Source organism: Lathyrus oleraceus, chromosome 4 (genome assembly GCF_024323335.1).
Source record: "Lathyrus oleraceus cultivar Zhongwan6 chromosome 4, CAAS_Psat_ZW6_1.0, whole genome shotgun sequence".
Lineage (NCBI taxonomy): Eukaryota > Viridiplantae > Streptophyta > Magnoliopsida > Fabales > Fabaceae > Lathyrus > Lathyrus oleraceus.
In genome coordinates this window covers 433980851-434005325 of record NC_066582.1, presented here as the reverse complement: position 1 = coordinate 434005325, position 24475 = coordinate 433980851, and the positions used below count along the sequence as shown (strand labels likewise).

General features: G+C 41.9%; 1 protein-coding gene across 1 annotated transcript; it reads left to right on the top strand.

Annotated features, from left to right (window-relative positions):
- Positions 1-1345: 1345 nt before the first annotated feature.
- Positions 1346-17047, top strand: LOC127137841 (uncharacterized). Its single transcript, XM_051064263.1, has 2 exons — positions 1346-1911; positions 16765-17047. The coding sequence occupies exons 1-2, from the start codon at positions 1346-1348 to the stop codon at positions 17045-17047; spliced, it is 849 nt and encodes a 282-aa protein (XP_050920220.1).
- The last annotated feature ends 7428 nt before the right edge of the window (positions 17048-24475 follow it).

The window sequence follows — 24475 nt, the reverse complement described above, 5'->3', positions numbered from 1 at the left end:
TCAAGTTATTATTGTATGCATTGTTTGTTGCTATATTCTAATATCAAAGGGAATTTTGGGTTTCTATATGGCATTCTTGCCTATTAGATTGCTACCCATCGGTCAGATCTTTTCAACTCTTAACTTTTAATTTTGTACATAGGATTAGTCTCTTCATCTCCTCCCCATTTCTTTAATTTCAAAATCTCTTCCTCCTTTTAAAAACTTCTTTGTTTGAACTTGTTATTTTCTAAATTTTGACCACTTTGCAAACTAGAAACTTTGGTCTTATGCCATTGCATTTTCAAACTTCTTTTCTTAATCAAACTTGTAAATAGACTTAACTATATTTGACCTAAACTTTCAAAAGCCAAAAAAGAACTAACTCATTCAAACCATTTTTAGGCCTTTGTGCCTTTCAAACTTAATTTTTGTTAAAAGCAATGCACCCACTTTGAAATTTGTATCACGAACTACGAGGTTTTGATCCCTCATTTTTATGTTGGTACGTAGGCACAAGTCTAAAGGTCTTGTCAAACACAAAAATATAATTAATGAATTATTTTCTCATCCCCCCATTCTATTTGTTTGTAAACATCACTTTGTACAAAAACACATATGCACACAAAAAAGGGCTCCCTAGGAGTACCTAGGACACTTTGCGTGCTAACACCTTCCCTCTGTGTAACCAACCCCCTTACCTGTAATCTCTGACATTTTATTAGTTTTGATTTGAAAACTTCTTACTTTTGGGTTTTGTTTGTACTTTTTTCCTTTTCCCTTGGTGTCATACCCCGATTTTGGTCCTGAATTTTTCATGTTTGTTTGGCATGCTTGGCCTAACCTTGCTTTGGTTTTATATGAGGTTTGGTTTTGATTCAAAGTCATGGTGTTGTGAGTGTGGATACATCTATGGTCTGGGTCATCTGAACAACCAAGTTTCTTGTGTTTCTAGCCACTTGTTGGTCATGCCATTGGTGCATGGACACTTTGTCAAAACCCTAGCCTTGTGGTCTCATTTGATGTTTTTGTTCATATATATTATTAGTCAAGTTATTTTCTTTTTCAAAGTCAAGCACTCAAGTCATAAACAAAACAATTTGGAAACCAGCTTCAAACCATTTTGTTAATCCATTTCAATTTATTTCATGTCATTGTAAACCATTACATGTTTATCCATACAAGAAAATACAAAACTTGGCATTTTTGACCAACTGTTGACTTCGGTCAACAGTTGACTTTTTTGGTCAACTTTGACCAAAGTCCATTAAACCCAAAATTCACCCATATTTTTCCACTTGGATATCCATTTACAAAGAAATCAAAAAGAAAGTACATTTCCACCCCCAAAGTCTATATGATTTAAATGGAGTTTGGACGGATGTTGAGGAATTTGACAATTATGGAATTGGAAGGGATTCTTTTTTCTTGGGCTTCACATGGGGAAGAAATTAGTGATAGACTTCGTTTTTTTGTTGAAGAATGTGACCATGTACAGGGATTTCAATTTGTAGTTGATGACTCTGGAGGTTTCTCTTCTGTGGGTGCTGAGTTTCTAGAAAACATTGTGGATGAGTATACAAGCACTCCTGTCCTGCTGTATGCTGCCCGTGGTTCTGGTTCACGAGCAAGTTTTCAGACCAGGAAGCGTACAATCTTAGAGGAGCTTCATGATGCTATATCATTTTCAAGACTATCATCCTACTCTAAACTAATTGTACCTGTTGGTCTGCCCTCCTTAGGTAGAGCTTCCAAGTTCCTCCACATTAAAGATGAGAAGCATTACCACTCAAGTGCCGTTTATGCTGCTGCACTACACTCCATTAGTCTTCCATTCCGAATATTACCAGTTGGGCCTACTGCAGATGCATGTTCTGTTTCTGGGGTTGTGGATTTTCATGGACTTATTCAAATGTTATCAGGGCAAGGAAGGTAGAATATGGTGTCAATTCTGGATGTTTCCATGCCAACACCTGCTTTAACTGGGGGACAGAATGAAGTGTCTTTGTTAGAAAATTTTCAGCCGTTGACCCCAATGATTTCTGAGGACGTTGAAGACATACAGGCAATTGAACACTTGACAGTACATGGAGCTTTTAGATCAGAAGCTCGTCGCGCTTCAGTTTGTGAAGTAAAAGATTCATTGGATGCTGCTTTTGAGCGTGCCAATACAAGGCCAATTGCAGACCTCAATCACCCTGCTGCAGTACCTTGAAACCATCCTACAGTCCAACATAACATAACAACAAAGTCAGTCTTGACATGTCAAAAACCACCAAGAAACTTTATGCCAACAAACCATACCAATAGTCATCATGCAAACAGGCTGCAACCAGAGCAACTGACAGGCTAACCAATTCACAATGCATTACAAATGAACCTGCAATGTATCAATTGCATCTAAAGCACCAAAATTGCAGTTGGACATGAGAAAAAAAAACATAGACTATAAGCAAGCCCTTCACAAGTTCTACAGTGAAACCAACTCACAAGTCAATATCCTTAAAACAAAGGAAAGAACGAGCAATGCATAAAAGTTCAGCAATACATGCTGACTTGCAAGCCACAAGCAAGATCACAAACACATCAATGCCCAGCTGACCTATTTCCAACTCAAGCACATGGTTGTTACCTTGCAAAACCAAAAAAACCATGCTTAGCCACCTACCACATGCTGAACTGGAAGAAGGATTCAACATAATTTGCAAGGCCAAGTGCATAGCAGCAATGCATCCTCTTCACAATGAAATGCACACCTCAAAGCCAAACATATTCCAAGCCTGCATAAAAAAAAGCTACCATCGCTAAACCTTAATTTGAGATGATATACAAGTCCAGGCTGCAGCAAAAGAAACCAATGAGGGAAAGGGATTGAATACAAGCAGTGGGATTAAAACTTGTGAAGCATGGAACCTAGTTATGAGCAGAGATTACATTCACAATGCCAACTCTCACCTGCTGCAGAGCTAAAGCATACACACCTGCAGGATGAAACACCGTGGCCATGCTGTTTGAGGCTCAAAATCATCTTCCTGTTGTAACCACAACCATTAAAACAACCTGCAGCAACATCAGTCTGCAACAAATGGACCTTTCTTGCATTCTACACAACCCGAAGTTAAACTGTAAACATAAACACATGGCATCCAAAACCAACATCCTGTAGTCGGTCATGATCATGAACTAGCATTCAATCCTGCACCATGAAGTAACCTGCAATGCATCAGACCTAACAAACACAATCCCATATTGCATCCACCAAGGCCTGAACTATCCATCAAGCATATCCAACTTACATCAAACCAGAAATTACATGACAAAACCAAACAAAGGCCCTAATTTCCCAAACTTGGACCTAATCCCATGCTACTTTGCCTTAATTCATCACCAACAACCATGTCCTGCAGCATACAACAACACACCAAAATCAGTCCAATTCCAAAAAAGAGAAAACATATATTCAAGTGAGTTACAGTGGTGAATCTGTTTCTTACCAACAGTGAAGTTTTCACATGGAGAAACAAGCTACTCTTGCAAGGTTGAGTGTTGTTAACAGAAGCCTCAAAGTTGCAAGAAAATTCACTGCAGTAAAATCACAACAACTCGGTAAGATGGTAAAAAATTCACAAGCAACAAAAATGAAACATTTTCACAGAAGAAGTACAAGGTACATGTTACCTTTTTTCAGAGCAAGCACCAAAATGGGATAGACAACAGAGCAGCACGAAAAAAAAAAGCACTTCCAATTCCATACTCTTTTGATCTCATCCAAAGCCTAGCAATGGGATTATAAAAAGGGAGAAATCAGTGAGGAAAAAGAACCCTAGAGAACAACAGAGAGCTGGAGGCGAAAATCTGAGAAGGAACCCTAAGATCCCAAAATCAATTACCTGGAGGCCAGCTTCTTCGCGTCCTTCACCACCACCGCCGCGACACTTTGTAAGGACTCTTTTTCTTTCTTGTTATCCTTCTCTTGTTTTGTTGTTGAAAATATTTATGAGAGTTGAGAGAGTTCGATTCACTGAGTTGGAGAGCGTGAGAGGATTTTGTTGATGTCATAAAAGGGATGAGAGGTGCGAGTTCGTGAGATTGCCATTGTTGGGGGAAGGTTGAGTTTGTGAGGTGGGAGAGAAGAAGACGAGTCTCTGTTTTCTTTTGTTTTCATTTCTTTTTTTAATTTATTTTTTTAATCAAATTTGTTTTGTTTAACAGAGATAAAAGATAATAATAAACAAAAACATAAAAAAGGTTTTATATGTTAGTTTTGTTCTTAATCTTTTTTTTTTTTTTTCATTCCGGTTTATATATTTAGGGTAGTATCTCAATAGCAGATAGTATTGAGTGGCCTAGTGCAGAGAGTTTAGTTGCATAATATTAGGTGGAGAGGGTTCGATACTCATGTGAGGTTTTTTCTGCTTATTATTTGATTTTATCTTCCTTTAGCATTTTTTATCCTCTTAGTATTTTGTTAATATCTTCTTTTTATGTTTATTATACTCATTATTTCATTTTGTTAATAATGTAAAGTTGTTGTATTTTAATTTAATTCAAAACCATTTTAAAACTATAAAAATCATACTTTTCTCGATTTAATATCGAGCCCATTTTTACACCCTTGTAAGTCGATTGCTTTTTAAGCATCGCCATCAACCTCACATAGCTTACTCTTGGGCTTTCTTACAATGAGCCGGTTCCTTTGCACTTACACTCATACATTGTTTAATGTTTCATTATTTCATTCTTTGATTATTTGATTCGATTATATATACTTGTTTATATCTTACTTGTTTGATTAACTGTGGCCTTTGTATGGTGTTTGAGGCATGTATTATTATTGTTTGTTTGCCATGAACAACCCCCATTCATAACAAATGTACCCCTCTCCCATGAAATGTATAAAATTTACTCTTTCATTCTTTATTCACCTGTTAATACAAGAATTAAAATGAACATTCGATAACCATTTCAAAACAAGATCAAAACCTCGATCCAACGTCGAGTAATCATTTTTCAAAACCTAACAGAACCAACACGTATTCATCCACCCTTTTGTAAGTCGATTGCTTTATGCATCGCCATCAACCTTGTAAGTCGATTGCTTTATGCATCGCCATCAACCTTGTAAGTCGATTGCTTCATGCATCGCCATCTACCTTTATCCCTAACACTTCTCCTTGCTCCATTCGTCGATTCTCGATCCGATTAGGTAGCACCCATTAGATAGAACCCTTTGCGTGATAACATAGGTAGTATTCCCATATCCTTTTGCATGATAACATAGTTAGGATTCCCATATCCTTTTGTATGATAACATAGGTAGGATTCCCTTATTCTTTTGCATGCTAACATTAGGTAGATATTCCCATTTGTAAATCCTAACACTTAAGTACACATTGCATGACAACTCTAGGGCAGAGCTTCCCCACTTCTAGACCTTTCTGAGCATCTTCGATCTTGTGGCATGTAGTCCGTCCCATTGCAAAGAGGTAACTGCCTAAGACTCGATTCAGCGAGCTGCGACACCTACTGCTAGGACGTGAACACATTGCCCACTCTCCTTCGACACAACTGGTGTCCTCCTTTCTAAGTCCATGTTCAGATGGCAATCCCTATGTAGGGGAACTACGTCGCCCTGATTCTCATACCAGATGAGGTACGTAGGCAGGAGATCGTGCGAGATCTCTCAGGGCACCCTTTTCTTTCTTTTTGTGTGGGTGCTTGACAGTTATAGGCTCGAGTTCCCGACTCCTTATTAACTTGTTTGGTTGTTATGTGCTTGGAAGCTGATGTAAGTTCATCGAGTGGCATTCGGGTTCTAGTGTGCGTGTGTTTTGGTTCGGATGCCGATGTAAGTCCAGTGATCGGCGTTCGGGCTCCACGTTTGCCTTCTTGTGTGTGTTTTGGTTCGGATGCTGATGTAAGTCCAGTGATTGGCAGTCGGGCTCCACGTTTGCCTCTTTGTGAGTTTGTTTGGTTCGGATGCTGATGTAAGCCCAGTGATTGGCATTCAGGCTCCACGTTTGCCTGTGTTTGTTTGTGTGCGTGTTAGCCGAACTACGGCAACTCTGATTCTCATGTTCAGATGAGATACGTAGGCATAAGATGCGATGTCTTGCCGAGTTTGACTAACGACTAACAACTAACCCTTGTCTGCTTTCGCCCTTGTTGCGATCCTTTCTCTCGCCCTCGTTGCGATCGAGACCTTTCCTTTCTCTTGCCCCAGTCGCAATCGAGACCCTTATTCCCGTAGTTAGCTGAACTACGTTTTTGCTCTGATTCTCATTCCCGATGAGATACGTAGGCATAAGACTCGATGTCTTAGCGAGCACACTTATCCTTAACCCATAGGTACCCGAGCTACGAAGACTCTGATTCTCATATTCAGATGAGATACGTATGCAGTGGATGCGACATCCGTGCGAGTCATTTTCTTTGACCCTTTCTTTTAGTAAATAATACATTAGATAAACATACACCCTTTAGACAAGAAACAACAAGAGTGGATCCCGTAGAGTACTACGGATGCGTAGGGGTGCTAATGCCTTCCCTTCGCATAATCGACTCCCGAACCCAAGATTTGGTTGCGAGACCTTGTCTTTTCCTTTCCTTTCTCCAGGTTTACTTCGAGCGTTTCCTTTCCCTCCTTTGGGATAAATAACGCACGGTGGCGACTCTTCTGTCTTTTTCTTCTTTGCCGGTTATTTTTTCGCACCTCTGTATTTTTCAGGCTGCGACAGCTGGCGACTCTGCTGGGGAACCGATTTCCCTAAGCGAGTCCCTCCTAGCTTTTGTAGGTTTCTTGTTTGTTGGGTGTTTATTCTTTTGTACAGTTATTTATTTTCAGCATTTACCTGCTTTACCTTATTGCATTCATGTACATATGTTTGTTGTATCTGTGGGTTCTGTGGGTTGCCTGTTTGTTGGGATGGGATATTTTGTGAGAAATAAGCCCATTACCCAGGCTTGAGTGTACACACAGGTTTTAGAATGGATGATCATGAGGCTTGCGTGGCATGTTGCTACGTTAAGTCGTTCGTGAAGAACCACACCCAGACGAGGTTTCTCTTGGATATATTATGTCCTACGGATGTTCCGTAACAACATGATGTTCCTTTAGAAATCGTCGACTCTGGTGACCATTTCCCGAGAACTCAGTCGAGGCCTCTCCTCCGAGACGTGATTATGTTAGCTCTGGTGGGCGCATTCTCGCTGATCAATCCGAGGACCCCGAGACTGGGAACTTGCTTTAGGATGTCCTGTTGAGGGGAGTCAGTGGAGGTCTTTTATCTCGTAATAATGCCAAACCTTCAGTGGTAAACGTATTATTCGCGACTGAAGGGCTGAAGTTGACAAACTTCTGTTCTTAGAACCTACCAGTGAGGGGAGGGTTTGATCTCTACAGATACGGTTTCTGCCAGTGGTGCTGTGATGGTGACTTTGGTTCAGCCAAATTTATGGACATTTATTTCTGGGACGCCGGAGTTCTGTCCATGGTTTATCAATGGGTTCCGTTTATTTCGGATCCCCGGGTTGAATTTGAAAGTACCTGTTCAGAGGATCTGACTGTCATCCGTTCAGTGGATGTTCTTGTGATGATAGTGATGTAATCTCCAGTTCTGTTTATTTCGGAACTCCCCAAGTCGGATTTATGGTGACTTAGTCCCGATGGCTGTGACTAGTTCAGAGAATGGGTCTTCAGATGACTTGGTGGCGCAGTGACTTGCATTCATGCATTTGCATCGCATTCATCTGCATTTAACTCGTGTCTATCCGTACTCAGGGTCCACTTTTTGATTAAGATTCTGGTTGAGAGATATCCAGATGTCGGAATGTTATTGATGAAAAATTATCCGTCTCTGTGAAACCAAAATCAAAGGAATATTCCTGGTACGGATAGACATTGCATGCGTGAGTCATACTAACCCATTTGCTGTTTTGAAGGTGTCAACCGGTGCGCATAGCTCTTCCATTCAGACATACAGTCAGACTCAACAAATCCAAGCTGATGGATCTTCCCAACGCCGACATCCTTGAACTGAAAGAGATGATGAGGGGATTGTTCAGTATTGTGCAAGGGCTTGCCTTGGGGCAGAAAGCCATGTCTGAGAGATTGGAAAGGATTGAGAGCTGGATGATCAAGGAGAAAGTTCAGGGAAAGGCTCCATCATCCGATGTAACAAATCCCTCTGGCTCGGTAGCAAAGAAACTCTCTGACAGTGGTCCGCTCAAAAAGGAGGTTGAGTCAAGTGGTGTGCCAGCAAAGAGAGAACGCAGTAAGGATCGTTATCATCCTTATGCTGTTGCTGTAACCACTCTTGTTGGTAACTCACCCGTACCCCCGCAACAACCACCACTTCAACAGAAGGCACCGAGAGCTAAGAGACAGGTGAAGAAGAAGAGGGAGGATCGTCAGTTTGAGGAACCACCTGTGACTTATACCCTTTTGTTCAGGAGATTGAGAGATTTGGGGTTAGTCCGGCCAAGGATTTTGATTCCCATAGCACAACAGAAGAGGCCTGCACACTATGATGAGAATGCCAGTTGTGAATTCCATTCCGAGGCACCCGGGCACAGTGTTGAGGGTTGTAGAGATTTCAAGCATGTCGTCCAGGACATGGTGGACTCCAAGACCATCAGCTTGGCCCAGATAATAAATGGGGATGTCAACCCGGTACCCAGGCAGGGTCCTGTAAAAGTGAAGATGGTGAAAAAGGTCAAGAAAGGGATGGAGATGACTGAGAAAGATCAGCTAAAGGTTCCCCTGGCTGTGGTTCCAAAACCTCTGGTGCAGGATGGAGTCTCCCCTGTGGTTGATAATTGTTGTGCAGCCGTTGCCACAGAGGGGTGTGTATTGATGGGAGACACGACCCGGAAGATGAAAGAAGTAGAAATGGACATTGGAAAACTTGAAATACCCAGTCAAGCAATCGAAACCGTCCAGGTGGAGAGCGCTCTTGTTGTCGAGAAAGAGAAGAAGCTGTCCATTTCTTCTTATAAACAAGCTCTAGAGGTGGTGAAAAACAAAGAGGCCCGAGGTTGGGGTAGAATCATTGACATAGTGGTAAAGGCAGACATGTTCGGGATTGGTTATCCAGATCAAGAGTCGTCTAGACCAAACAGAGGACGTCGTCCATCATACATCTTTGTCAGCGCAGGAATGTTGGATTCTGATCATGCTTGTTCAGTGAGTGAAGAGATTGACTGTGACCGCGAGCTCGAGCTGTGGATAAAGTCGTGCGTGCCAGGCGATTGGAGGGCCTCCAAAAGCATCACTGTCGCTCATCTGGAAGTGTAGTATTTCTGTGTTTTAATTTTGTTTGCATGAAAGCCATACGTTTTGCCCGAAACGTAATGGTCCATTGTAAGGGCCATCTCATGTGTTTCATTTTGCAACGTTTTGCATTGGTAATAAATGGATGTTTTTGTGATTAAAAGCGGTGTTCCTTGTTTTTCATTGTTTTACAGTTTAAAAAAAAATAAAAATGGCAATGTTTTTCGTTTTTCTTTTGAACTTGTCTCGTTCCAACCTCAAAAGTGATTACCCTCCTGATCTCATCGATAACAATTTGGTTACACCTTTGTATGACTTTGACAATTCGATCTATCATGCCGAAGGAGAAGGCGAAGAAGATTGTGATTTGTTGGAATTAGCCGGGTCGTTGAAACCAGAGGAGAAGGTGATTCAACCGCATGAGGAGTGCTCAGAACTGTTGCTCCAAGCAGAGCCGAGGTCAGAAAGCGAATATTGAGGCCGCTTCAGAGGCAAGTCAAGAACAGGATGGTATATGTGCGCCTGGTTGTATCTAGATACACCAAGGTAGGATACCAATGTTGTGGAGGCACGAGTTACCATGGAGAGAAGACTGTCCTCCAGGGAAGCGGAAACCGGTGCTGAAAGATGAGAATGTGTGTGGACTGTCGAGACGTGAGCTGAGCTAATCTGAAAGATGAATTCCCGATACGTCACAACGAGGTATTGGTTGATTATAATGCTCAGTTTATCTTCATGGATGGCTTCTTGGCCGAGACCAGATTGAACTGTCGCCAGATGATATGACGTAAACCATGTCCATCGCACAAGGGGCACCTTCTGGTTATAAGGTGATGTCGTTCAGTATCGAGAAGGCCAGTGCCAAGTATCAGAAGTCTAGGGTGACTTTGTTTCATGATATGATTCATCGTGAAAGCAAATGCCATGTTGATGACATGATGGCAGAGTCCCAAGCAGAAGAGGGGCATCCGGTGGACCAAGTTGTTTGACAGATAGAGATAACTCATACTGTTGAGTTCGAATTAGCGCACTTATGGAGTGCTGTCCAGCAAGCTGCCGAGGCATGTTGCAAACGAAAGAGGAGTCGAGGTCGATCCTGCAAAAAAAAAAAAAAAAAAAAAAGTACTAGAAACGCCTGAACCAAAAATAAACAAAAAGAAAGAAATCAAATGGTCAGGTGGAATGAGGACTGCCAAGGGGCGTGGAAAGACAAAAAAAAGGAGTAGCAGGAACCTTTGATTCTGATACCTTCCGGGGAAGAAACGACATGCTAATCTGGTACTTGACAGCCCTTAAGGGGTCTATGAGGTGCGTATTGAGTCAGTATGACTAGTCTTGTCGAAAAGAGCACGCAATTTACCTAAGCAAAAAAGTTTATCGACTGTGAAACAATACACTCACTGCTCGAGAAAACTTGATGTACTTTGGCATAGGCTGCTCGCCGATTGAGACAGTGTATGCTGGTTCATACCACCTTGTGGATGTCCAAAATGGATCTGATCAAGTATGTGCTTGAGGAGCTAGCATCGAACGGACGGGTTGCGAGAGGGCAAGTGATGTCGACTGAATACGATATTCAGTATACCTCCCAGAAAGCAACCAAGAGGAGGGTATTGTATGGTTATCTCGCCCAACAGCCCACTGATGATTGTCAACCAAGGAAGTCTGAAGTCCCTGATGAGGACGTCTCGAGGTACTCGAATCGAAAGATTGAGAGTGACCGATCCCAGAGGAGGGGCCTGACCCCGAATCCGAACGGGTTTTGATGTCTGATGGGGAGAGTTTAAAGAGAGTGAGCTAGTGCTTCCCCGATAACATGTGAACGCACCAATGATAGTGGCTGAGTACGAAGTTGGTATCCTGAGTGTCGTACTTTGGTACGTGCATCTACTGGGGCAGCGCCTTCCTCATACGGTATGGGATGGAAGTGATATTGCCTGCTGGAGGCTAGATTTCATTGTGAAGAGTCCGGATGGATGAGAAGTTAGAAAAGGGCGAGTGGATGAGGACTCGGTATAACGCATTGAGCCTGATTGAGAAAAGAGGCTGACAGTTACTTGTCATGGGGCAGTTGTACCCAGTAAATGAAGCGTGTTGTTGACCGAGAAGTGCGACCTCGTGGGTAGCATGGAAGAGATGTGGTGTTGAAAAGGATCCTTCCTCCTCAAGACGATCGTGGGGCAAGTGGATAAACAATTATGAATGTCTGTTCGTGGTCAAAAAGGGTTTTCTCTGACAGAGCCTTGTTGCTGACGACCACGGATGATGAGGATTTTCCATCCCCTGTGAATGCGGACGCAGTTAAAAGATACTTCGTGAAAAAGAGACCCGCTGGACAAAAAGAATAAAAGGGTCCAGGCAAAAAGGGGCATCCCGGCGAACCAAGAAAAAAGAAGAAAGGTTCGGGCAAAAGTTAGGGATAATAAAAAGGAAAAAACTGTACACCCGGCAAGTCGAAAACCCCACAAGGGCGACTTGGGCAAAAAAGGGTATCCCGGTGGACTGAAACCTGAAAGGGCGGTCCAGGCAAAAGAGGGAATGAAACGAACAACTGCGTCTAGCATGATCGTTTGGGCTTTGAATGACTTGGATAATCTTCGACAGAGACCGATTAGAAGCGTTTTGTTCAGAAGGCCGAAGGTGTGGAAAGTCTTGAGGACATATGAGGTGTAACCGAGTTGGAACCCGATGAAATCATGGTTTCACATTGCCATTAGGATAGATTTTTCCTTTTGTGCGCAATCACCTCTTTCCAGGGTTTGCCTCCTGTGCGTCGCTCAGTTCTGAGCCACCTTTTTGTTTCAGTCAATAAATGCGTGTTCAGTCAAATAATTTTGTTTTTGTTTTCATTACCATTTTGATTACGAAAACATCCATTCGTTTTGATAAGAATAGTTGCATTTTGAAACATAGAGTTCCCTTCCGATGCGTGCTTATAAGATTGAAATCCGGAAATCTTATTCGGAAGTTTGGGTGACCTAGGTGTTGAAATATGGGGCACGCCTGGGGCACGCTTTTATCTAACAATCTCTTGTGCAGGTACCGTTAGATATCTTCATTCGTTGGCATGTAGTGGTATGAAACCTTTTGACAAAAGAGATCCCTGCAGAGCCCGACCAGGGGCAATGGATAGACAAACGGTGAAAAGCCCGTTACAGAGTTGTGACGGCGACCCTGGAGGATTAATCATCTTCAAAGTCTAAGGATTGGAAAGTTTGTATGAATCCCAGGAATTCGATCTTCGTGGGATGAATCAGAGGAGTCTAGGCGAGTCTGGGTGTTCTCACAAGAGGAAAGCCGACACTGTGGGTGGACGATGGATGCCGCTGTTCGGCGACTCGACAGGTGTTCCGTGCCCAATAAGCTGTATTTCCCCAGTGGGTATGAGAGGGTTACCTCCCTAACAGATTTGAGATCAGTGTCTCCTCAGCGAGCCTAAAGGTTACTGCCTTCCCAGTAGGGTTTGTGTTGATGGTTTTCCCTCAGCAAGGTCCCCAAGCGGATCGGGTTCGGAGAAAATCATCCCCAGTAGAGATAAGAATGGGTTGCCTCCCCTAGCAGGGTAATCTCCAAGCAGTTCGGGTTCGATGGAGTGCATCCTCAGCAAGGTTTGTCTTTCCCCAGCAGGGTGGAAGTTGACGTGATTATAAGATCCTCAGCACAGTTCCTGGAGTTCCCCGGTGTTGTCTCTGGAGGAGACGTGTGTTTATGCATTCATCATTTAGATAAGCATAGCATATTGCATCATTAGTGCATAGCATTTCCATGATCATGGGGCATTGTGTAAAACAAAAAAAACTCATGCATCAACATTGCAAACATGTCCATTAGCCCTAGGCCGTGGTGACCAGCCGAGATTGGGTTGTTGGAAAGAGTTTAGCATCGCGCCATTGGATCGGCTTCAGAATTGGGTTCATCAGCATGGTTGAAAGGTTGGTGCTTTCCCAACAAGTGACTCCTTAGTTGAGTGGGTATCCCCAGCAGTATTACTCCCCGAAGTTGGCAGCATCTTGCAAGCTTGGGTCCTTTCCCTTAGCAGAAGTGGGTGTGTCTGATCTCTCCATGTAGAGTCTACCCCTTAAGCAGAAAGTGTCTACCATTTCCTTCTGCGCTCCCCACTGAGTTATATCCTCGTGGATGACGGTTGTTTCCGTTCCCTCCCTAACGGGATGGGTTTTCCCTATTGAGTTCTGTCCTCATTAGGATGAGTCCTGTTTCAGTCGGCCTTTTTGGATCGATCCTAAATTGGCTTCCTGTTGGCTGTCTCCCGTGCTTCCCTGGGGCATAAATGAGTAGTCGCTCGCTAACCGGCACTCATTCATCTCATCCTCAGCAGAATTTGTGGCTTCTACCAACAAACCGGTAGTTGTAAGTCCTATCTTTGTGGTTTTCTACCTACTAACTGGTAGTTGTAAAATCCCACTTTCATCCCCTAGCAGAGTTAACCCTTTGTGCTCATCCTGGTTGATGACTGGTTACTTTTCTGTGGTTTTCTGCCTACAAACCGGTAGATGTAATCCCCTCTTTATGGTATTGATAGTCTTGTCCCCTTTGGATACTTGCCTTGATCAAGCAGTATTGTCCCCATTGGGTCTTCCCCTTCTTCTTGGATACTTGCTCCGAGTAAGCAACTTTATCTTTTTTTGATTGGTCATCTTTTGCATACCTAGCATGGTACCCCGTTGCTTTTCTTTTCGGTCGTTTATCCATTTAACAACCTACAACCCGGTTATGGATAATCTTCCATGCGAGTGTATTATCTACGTTTTGACGGCTATAGATAATATATCTCATGCACTCTTTGGTCAATATTTCGATTGTTATCCCCAGCATGGGTCTTTGGCATGTGTGCCGACTCATTTATCACTGTTTTGTTATCTTCGCCGATGCTAATAGACATGAAGTTTTTTCCGGTATTCAGACCGAAGTGGCATTCAGGCCAATTTTCCGGTATTCAGACCGAAGTGGCGTTCAGGCCAATTTCCGATTTTCAGATCGAAGAAGTTTCCGACGATCAGATCGATGTACTTATGGCATTCAGGCCAATTTTCCGTGTTCAGACCGAGGCGGTATTCAGACCGAAGTGGCGTTCAGGCCAATTTCCGATTTTCAGATCGAAGAAGTTTCCGACGATCAGGTCGATGTACTTATGGCATTCAGGCCAATTTTCCGGTGTTCAGACCGAGGCGGTATTCAGACCGAAGTGGCGTTCAGGCTAATTTCCGATTTTCAGATCGAAGAAGTTTCCGACGATCAGGTCGATGTACTTATGGCATTCAGGCCAATTTTCCGGTGTTCAGACCGAGGCGGTATCCAGACCGAAGTGGCATTCAGGCCAGTTTTTTCCCGGTATCCAGACCGAAGTGGCATTCAGGCCAGAGTTCCCGGTATCCAGACCGAAGTGGCATTCAGGCCAGTTTTTTTTCCCGGTATCCAGACCAAAGTGGCATTCAGGCCAGTTTTTTCCCGGTATCCAGACCGAAGTGGCATTCAGGCCAGTTTTTTCCCGGTATCCAGACCGAAGTGGCATTCAGGCCAGTTTTTTCCCGGTATCCAGACCGAAGTGGCATTCAGGCCAGTTTTTTCCCGGTATCCAGACCGAAGTGGCATTCAGGCCAGTTCCCGGTATCCAGACCGAAGTGGCATTCAGGCCAGTTTTTTCCCGGTATCCAGACCGAAGTGGCATTCAGGCCAGTTTTTTCCCGGTATCCAGACCGAAGTGGCATTCAGGCCAGTTCCCGGTATCCAGACCGAAGTGGCATTCAGGCCAGTTCCCGGTATCCAGACCGAAGTGGCATTCAGGCCAGTTTTTTTTCGGTATCCAGACCGAAGTGGCATTTAGGCCAGTTCCCGGTATCCAGACCGAAGTGGCATTCAGGCCAGTTCCCGGTATCCAGACCGAAGTGGCATTCAGACCAGTTCCCGGTATCCAGACCGAAGTGGCATTCAGGCTAGTTTTTTTTCGGTATCCAGACCGAAGTGGCATTCAGGCCAGTTCTTCCGATATCCAGATCAAAGTAGTGTTCAGACCAGATTTTCGGTGACCAGACCAACATTGATACTCTCATATTCCGATGCTTAGTGTTCAGACTAATGTGCGGCGTTCAGGCCATGGGTATTCCTGTGTTACCATTTATTTTGGTATCCAGGTCGGTTTTCTGTTTCGGTACTCAGGCCGATTTTCACCGTACCAGACGGATTCTTCTTTTGGGGATTGCTTTTTTGTCGATTCTGACAGGCATGGTTAATTATTTCATAGGGATTCAGGATCAAAATCCGGGTCTTCTTAGTATTTAACCATCTCCCACAATGATCATATGAAGAACGTTTTGCTTCACATTCTCTAGTTGAAGACGCTTTAATAGGGGCAACTGTCATACCCCGATTTTGGTCCTGAATTTTTCATGTTTGTTTGGCATGCTTGGCCTAACCTTGCTTTGGTTTTATATGAGGTTTGGTTTTGATTCAAAGTCATGGTGTTGTGAGTGTGGATACATCTATGGTCTGGGTCATCTGAACAACCAAGTTTCTTGTGTTTCTAGCCACTTGTTGGTCATGCCATTGGTGCATGGACACTTTGTCAAAACCCTAGCCTTGTGGTCTCATTTGATGTTTTTGTTCATATATATTATTAGTCAAGTTATTTTCTTTTTCAAAGTCAAGCACTTAAGTCATAAACAAAACAATTTGGAAACCAGCTTCAAACCATTTTGCCATTTCAATTTATTTCATGTCATTGTAAACCATTACATGTTTATCCATACAAGAAAATACAAAACTTGGCATTTTTGACCAATTGTTGACTTCGGTCAACAGTTGACTTTTTTGGTCAACTTTGACCAAAGTCCATTAAACCCAAAATTCACCCATATTTTTCCACTTGGATATCCATTTACAAAGAAATCAAAAAGAAAGTACATTTCCACCCCCAAAGTCTATATGATTTAAATGGAGTTTGGACGGATGTTGAGGAATTTGACAATTATGGAATTGGAAGGGATTCTTTTTTCTTGGGCTTCACATGGGGAAGAAATTAGTGATAGACTTCGTTTTTTTGTTGAAGAATGTGACCATGTACAGGGATTTCAATTTGTAGTTGATGACTCTGGAGGTTTCTCTTCTGTGGGTGCTGAGTTTCTAGAAAACATTGTGGATGAGTATACAAGCACTCCTGTCCTGCTGTATGCTGCCCGTGGTTCTGGTTCACGAGCAAGTTTTCAGACCAGGAAGCGTACAATCTTAGAGGAGCTTCATGATGCTATATCATTTTCAAGACTATCATCCTACTCTAAACTAATTGTACCTGTTGGTCTGCCCTCCTTAGGTAGAGCTTCCAAGTTCCTCCACATTAAAGATGAGAAGCATTACCACTCAAGTTCCGTTTATGCTGCTGCACTACACTCCATTAGTCTTCCATTCCGAATATTACCAGTTGGGTCTACTGCAGATGCATGTTCTGTTTCTGGGGTTGTGGATTTTCATGGACTTATTCAAATGTTATCAGGGCAAGGAAGGCAGAATATGGTGTCAATTCTGGATGTTTCCATGCCAACACCTGCTTTAACTGGGGGACAGAATGAAGTGTCTTTGTTAGAAAATTTTCAGCCGTTGACCCCAATGATTTCTGAGGACGTTGAAGACATACAGGCAATTGAACACTTGACAGTACATGGAGCTTTTGCATCAGAAGCTCGTCGCGCTTCAGTTTGTGAAGTAAAAGATTCATTGGATGCTGCTTTTGAGCGTGCCAATACAAGGCCAATTGCAGACCTCAATCACCCTGCTGCAGTACCTTGAAACCATCCTACAGTCCAACATAACATAACAACAAAGTCAGTCTTGACATGTCAAAAACCACCAAGAAACTTTATGCCAACAAACCATACCAATAGTCATCATGCAAACAGGCTGCAACCAGAGCAACTGACAGGCTAACCAATTCACAATGCATTACAAATGAACCTGCAATGTATCAATTGCATCTAAAGCACCAAAATTGCAGTTGGACATGAGAAAAAAAAACATAGACTATAAGCAAGCCCTTCACAAGTTCTACAGTGAAACCAACTCACAAGTCAATATCCTTAAAACAAAGGAAAGAACGAGCAATGCATAAAAGTTCAGCAATACATGCTGACTTGCAAGCCACAAGCAAGATCACAAACACATCAATGCCCAGCTGACCTATTTCCAACTCAAGCACATGGTTGTTACCTTGCAAAACCAAAAAAACCATGCTTAGCCACCTACCACATGCTGAACTGGAAGAAGGATTCAACATAATTTGCAAGGCCAAGTGCATAGCAGCAATGCATCCTCTTCACAATGAAATGCACACCTCAAAGCCAAACATATTCCAAGCCTGCATAAAAAAAAGCTACCATCGCTAAACCTTAATTTGAGATGATATACAAGTCCAGGCTGCAGCAAAAGAAACCAATGAGGGAAAGGGATTGAATACAAGCAGTGGGATTAAAACTTGTGAAGCATGGAACCTAGTTATGAGCAGAGATTACATTCACAATGCCAACTCTCACCTGCTGCAGAGCTAAAGCATACACACCTGCAGGATGAAACACCGTGGCCATGCTGTTTGAGGCTCAAAATCATCTTCCTGTTGTAACCACAACCATTAAAACAACCTGCAGCAACATCAGTCTGCAACAAATGGACCTTTCTTGCATTCTACACAACCCGAAGTTAAACTGTAAACATAAACACATGGCATCCAAAACCAACATCCTGTAGTCGGTCATGATCATGAACTAGCATTCAATCCTGCACCATGAAGTAACCTGCAATGCATCAGACCTAACAAACACAATCCCATATTGCATCCACCAAGGCCTGAACTATCCATCAAGCATATCCAACTTACATCAAACCAGAAATTACATGACAAAACCAAACAAAGGCCCTAATTTCCCAAACTTGGACCTAATCCCATGCTACTTTGCCTTAATTCATCACCAACAACCATGTCCTGCAGCATACAACAACACACCAAAATCAGTCCAATTCCAAAAAAGAGAAAACATATATTCAAGTGAGTTACAGTGGTGAATCTGTTTCTTACCAACAGTGAAGTTTTCACATGGAGAAACAAGCTACTCTTGCAAGGTTGAGTGTTGTTAACAGAAGCCTCAAAGTTGCAAGAAAATTCACTGCAGTAAAATCACAACAACTCGGTAAGATGGTAAAAAATTCACAAGCAACAAAAATGAAACATTTTCACAGAAGAAGTACAAGGTACATGTTACCTTTTTTCAGAGCAAGCACCAAAATGGGATAGACAACAGAGCAGCACGAAAAAAAAAAGCACTTCCAATTCCATACTCTTTTGATCTCATCCAAAGCCTAGCAATGGGATTATAAAAAGGGAGAAATCAGTGAGGAAAAAGAACCCTAGAGAACAACAGAGAGCTGGAGGCGAAAATCTGAGAAGGAACCCTAAGATCCCAAAATCAATTACCTGGAGGCCAGCTTCTTCGCGTCCTTCACCACCACCGCCGCGACACTTTGTAAGGACTCTTTTTCTTTCTTGTTATCCTTCTCTTGTTTTGTTGTTGAAAATATTTATGAGAGTTGAGAGAGTTCGATTCACTGAGTTGGAGAGCGTGAGAGGATTTTGTTGATGTCATAAAAGGGACGAGAGGTGCGAGTTCGTGAGATTGCCATTGTTGGGGGAAGGTTGAGTTTGTGAGGTGGGAGAGAAGAAGACGAGTCTCTGTTTTCTTTTGTTTTCATTTCTTTTTTTAATTTATTTTTTTAATCAAATTTGTTTTGTTTAACAGAGATAAAAGATAATAATAAACAAAAACATAAAAAAGGTTTTATATGTTAGTTTTGTTCTTAATCTTTTTTTTTTTTTATTTTTTCATTCCGGTTTATATATTTAGGGTAGTATCTCAATAGCAGATAGTATTGAGTGGCCTAGTGGAGAGAGTTTAGTTGCATAATATTAGGTGGAGAGGGTTTGATACTCATGTGAGGTTTTTTCTGCTTATTATTTGATTTTATCTTCCTTTAGCATTTTTTATCCTCTTAGTATTTTGTTAATATCTTCTTTTTATGTTTATTATACTCATGATTTCATTTTGTTAATAATGTAAAGTTGTTGTATTTTAATTTAATTCAAAACCATTTTAAAACTATAAAAATCATACTTTTCTCGATTTAATATCGAGCCCATTTTTACACCCTTGTAAGTCGATTGCTTTTTAAGCATCGCCATCAACCTCACATAGCTTACTCTTGGGCTTTCTTACAATGAGCCGGTTCCTTTGCACTTACACTCATACATTGTTTAATGTTTCATTATTTCATTCTTTGATTATTTGATTCGATTATATATACTTGTTTATATCTTACTTGTTTGATTAACTGTGGCCTTTGTATGGTGTTTGAGGCATGTATTATTATTGTTTGTTTGCCATGAACAACCCCCATTCATAACAAATGTACCCCTCTCCCATGAAATGTATAAAATTTACTCTTTCATTCTTTATTCACCTGTTAATACAAGAATTAAAATGAACATTCGATAACCATTTCAAAACAAGATCAAAACCTCGATCCAACGTCGAGTAATCATTTTTCAAAACCTAACAGAACCAGCACGTATTCATCCACCCTTTTGTAAGTCGATTGCTTTATGCATCGCCATCAACCTTGTAAGTCGATTGCTTTATGCATCGCCATCAACCTTGTAAGTCGATTGCTTCATGCATCGCCATCTACCTTTATCCCTAACACTTCTCCTTGCTCCATTCGTCGATTCTCGATCCGATTAGGTAGCACCCATTAGATAGAACCCTTTGCGTGATAACATAGGTAGTATTCCCATATCCTTTTGCATGATAACATAGTTAGGATTCCCATATCCTTTTGTATGATAACATAGGTAGGATTCCCTTATTCTTTTGCATGCTAACATTAGGTAGATATTCCCATTTGTAAATCCTAACACTTAAGTACACATTGCATGACAACTCTAGGGCAGAGCTTCCCCACTTCTAGACCTTTCTGAGCGTCTTCGATCTTGTGGCATGTAGTCCGTCCCATTGCAAAGAGGTAACTGCCTAAGACTCGATTCAGCGAGCTGCGACACCTACTGCTAGGACGTGAACACATTGCCCACTCTCCTTCAACACAACTGGTGTCCTCCTTTCTAAGTCCATGTTCAGATGGCAATCCCTATGTAGGGGAACTACGTCGCCCTGATTCTCATACCAGATGAGGTACGTAGGCAGGAGATCGTGCGAGATCTCTCCGGGCACCCTTTTCTTTCTTTTTGTGTGGATGCTTGACAGTTATAGGCTCGAGTTCCCGACTCCCTATTAACTTGTTTGGTTGTTATGTGCTTGGAAGCTGATGTAAGTTCATCGAGTGGCATTCGGGTTCCAGTGTGCGTGTGTTTTGGTTCGGATGCCGATGTAAGTCCAGTGATCGGCGTTCGGGCTCCACGTTTGCCTTCTTGTGTGTGTTTTGGTTCGGATGCTGATGTAAGTCCAGTGATTGGCAGTCGGGCTCCACGTTTGCCTCTTTGTGAGTTTGTTTGGTTCGGATGCTGATGTTAGCCCAGTGATTGGCATTCAAGCTCCACGTTTGCCTGTGTTTGTTTGTGTGCGTGTTAGCCGAACTACGGCAACTCTGATTCTCATGTTCAGATGAGATACGTAGGCACAAGATGCGATGTCTTGCCGAGTTTGACTAACGACTAACAACTAACCCTTGTCTGCTTTCGCCCTTGTTGCGATCCTTTCTCTCGCCCTCGTTGCGATCGAGACCTTTCCTTTCTCTTGCCCCAGTCGCAATCGAGACCCTTATTCCCGTAGTTAGCTGAACTACGTTTTTGCTCTGATTCTCATTCCCGATGAGATACGTAGGCATAAGACTCGATGTCTTAGCGAGCACACTTATCCTTAACCCATAGGTACCCGAGCTACGAAGACTCTGATTCTCATATTCAGATGAGATACGTATGCAGTGGATGCGACATCCGTACGAGTCATTTTCTTTGACCCTTTCTTTTAGTAAATAATACATTAGATAAACATACACCCTTTAGACAAGAAACAACAAGAGTGGATCCCGTAGAGTACTACGGATGCGTAGGGGTGCTAATACCTTCCCTTCGCATAATCGACTCCCGAACCCAAGATTTGGTTGCGAGACCTTGTCTTTTCCTTTCCTTTCTCCAGGTTTACTTCGAGCGTTTCCTTTCCCTCCTTTGGGATAAATAACGCACGGTGGCGACTCTTCTGTCTTTTTCTTCTTCGCCGGTTGTTTTTTCGCACCTCTGTATTTTTCAGGCTGCGACACTTGGAAACAATAAAAGCGCGGTGACGACTCTTGTTATTTGATGTTTTGCTTATCCATAGCTTGATGATCATGAATTTACCGCTACACAAATATGTGAAGAAGTGCCATAAATGTCAGGTTTATGCTGATAAGATTCATGTGCCTCCAACTCTTCTCAATGTTATCTCCTCTCCTTGGCCTTTCTCTATGTGGGAAAATGGCATGATTGGTATGATATAACCTAAAGTTTCAAATTGACATCACTTCATTCTAGTGGCCATTGATTACTTTACCAAGTGGGCGAAACTTTATTGTACGCTAATGTGACCAAGCAAGTGGTGGTCCGATTTATCAAGAATCAAATAATCTGTCATTATGGTGTTCCAAGTAAGATCATTATTGATAATGGATCAAACTTGAATAACAAGATGATGAAGGAAATGTGTGCAGAATTCAAAATTGAACACCATAACTCATCTCCTTACAGACCCAAGATGAATGGGGTCGTTGAAGCTGCGAACAAGAATATAAAGAAGATCATACAAAAAATCATTGTGACTTACAAGGACTATCATGAGATGATCCCTTTTGCTCTACATGGGTTTCGTACGTCTGTTCGCACTTCAACTGGGGCGACCCCTTCCTCTCTTGTATATGGCATGGAAGCAGTGCTCCCCGTGGAAGTTGAGATCCTGTCAATGAGAGTCTTGATGGAAGAAAATATGTCTGAGGCTAAATGGTGTCAGAGTAGATTTGATTAGTTGAATTTAATTTAAGAAAAGAGGATGAAGGCTTTATGCCATGGTCAATTGTATCAATAAAGGATGAAGAAAGCTTTTGATAAGAAGGTTCGACCTTGTGTGTTCAAAGAAGGCGACCTCGTTCTCAAGAAGATCTTGTCTTTCATTACTGATTCTAGGGGAATGTGGACTCCTAATTATGAAGGACCATATGTTCTTAAGAGAGCTTTCTATGGTGGTGCTTTAATTCTTACAACTATGGATGGTTAGGAGCTCCCTCGTCCTATGAATGCTGATGTCATCAAGAAATACTTCGCCTAAAATATAAAAGAACAACTTGCTAAGTTGAAAACCCGAGAGGACAACTTAGGAAAAAAAGAGCGTCTCGGTGGGCCGAAAACCCGAAAGAGAGGTCCAGACAAAAGTTAGAGACATAAACAGAAAATGATTATCCCGTAGATTGACACCCGCAAAGGACAATCAAGGCAAAAGTTAGGGATTATATCAAGTAACTGCATCAGGCTGAACTTGATCAACTTAAAGCGACCTATGCCATCAAAGTCTTCTCAACCAAATTACTTTCTCCAGAAACTCGAACACAATGGATTTCAAAGTTGATAGGAAGAATAGTGGCCATTGCATTTTGATGTAGCTTTTTCCTGTATTTACCATTTTTTTCATCTTTGTAAATAATCTATGGAGTCTCTCCATTTGCAGACTACCATTCCTTCAATAAAATTCAAGACTTTATCCATTTGTTTGCAACTCTTATTTTACTTCCTTCTCGCAATAAGGAATGTCAACAGTAATCCCATAAAAGGTTGGATCCTAATGTGCGGAACTCAGTGCTTTCGTAAAATAATGTCTTTATTATCCCCAACGGAATTGCAGTAGTGGATGATTATTGCTTCTTTAGGAGACCTTCCCTCCATTTGGCACCCTTATGTTGGTATCCCCGGAGAAGATTGGGCTTGAAGGCAACTTTACTCCATTGACGACTTCTTATTTTATCTCCAGTGAGGCTTCCATCCTGTTGAGATTACCTGAGTGTTCATTTGTACTGAGATTTTTATTTCATCTCCAATTCATCTACTATTGCATGTTTTTGTCAGCATAAACATGACACATATTCACGCATGCATATACGTCATACGTAATTAAATTCATAGTTCATATTCATATTCCATCCCATGTGTTGCTTTACTTAACTTGGTTGCATTTATCCCTCAAGTGATATATATTTCCTCTCTTCAGTAGAGTCATCGACCTTAAGCAGAAATTGTATACCCTTTCTAAATCTCCACTGAGTTTATTCCTCGTGGAAGATTTTGCTTTAGCTCTCCTTCCATACTTGGATAGGATGAATCCCTAGTTTTATACCATTCCTCACTAAAAAGAGTCTTGTTTGAGTATCCTTCTCCAGTTTATTCCTGGATTGAACCTGATCTCTGACAGGTCTGATATTGAATCTCTCTAGGCTGTAAAAACCTAGATTGATGGTACATTTATTTTGTACCTTCAAATACTTTGATCCCCCATGAAGAAAACTTGTTTATAGTTTCCCATCAAAGACTAATTTTGTTCCCCAGCAATGTTCGTGTAACACTCCCTTTGAAATCCCTACCTAACAACAAGTGGCAGACTCTTTATTTGAGAAGCTTGTTTTATTCCCGAATTTTTGTTTCGAATGACAATTGGCAGTCTCTTTTCCGAGAAGTTTGTCTCTTCCCAGTGAAGTTAGCACACATATCAACCTCCTTATTCTTCCCTCAAATGGTTATTGTAGCAGTAAATTCATGACCATAAGCTATGGGTAAGCTTAACATTAATGAAACTCTGGTATCAGATATGAGATGTCGAAGGTAATGTCATGACACTAATATCTGAATAATACAAACAGGATAAAAGATAAAGAACAGTAATGCAAGAGACACAAGCAATTGTTAACCCAGTTCGGTGCAAACTCACCTATGTTTGGGGGCTACCAAGCCAGAAAAGAAATCCACTAAACAGAATCAGTTCAAAGACTCTCAGTAAACAACTTCAAGAACAGTCTTTTCACCTAATCTCTACCCGTGTGCCTTCTACCTAAGAACTCTTAGATATGAGATCCTACTCACTCCCCCTCAATCACAGCAGTGATATAAAACAAGAATTACAATGAAAAGAAGACACTCTTCAA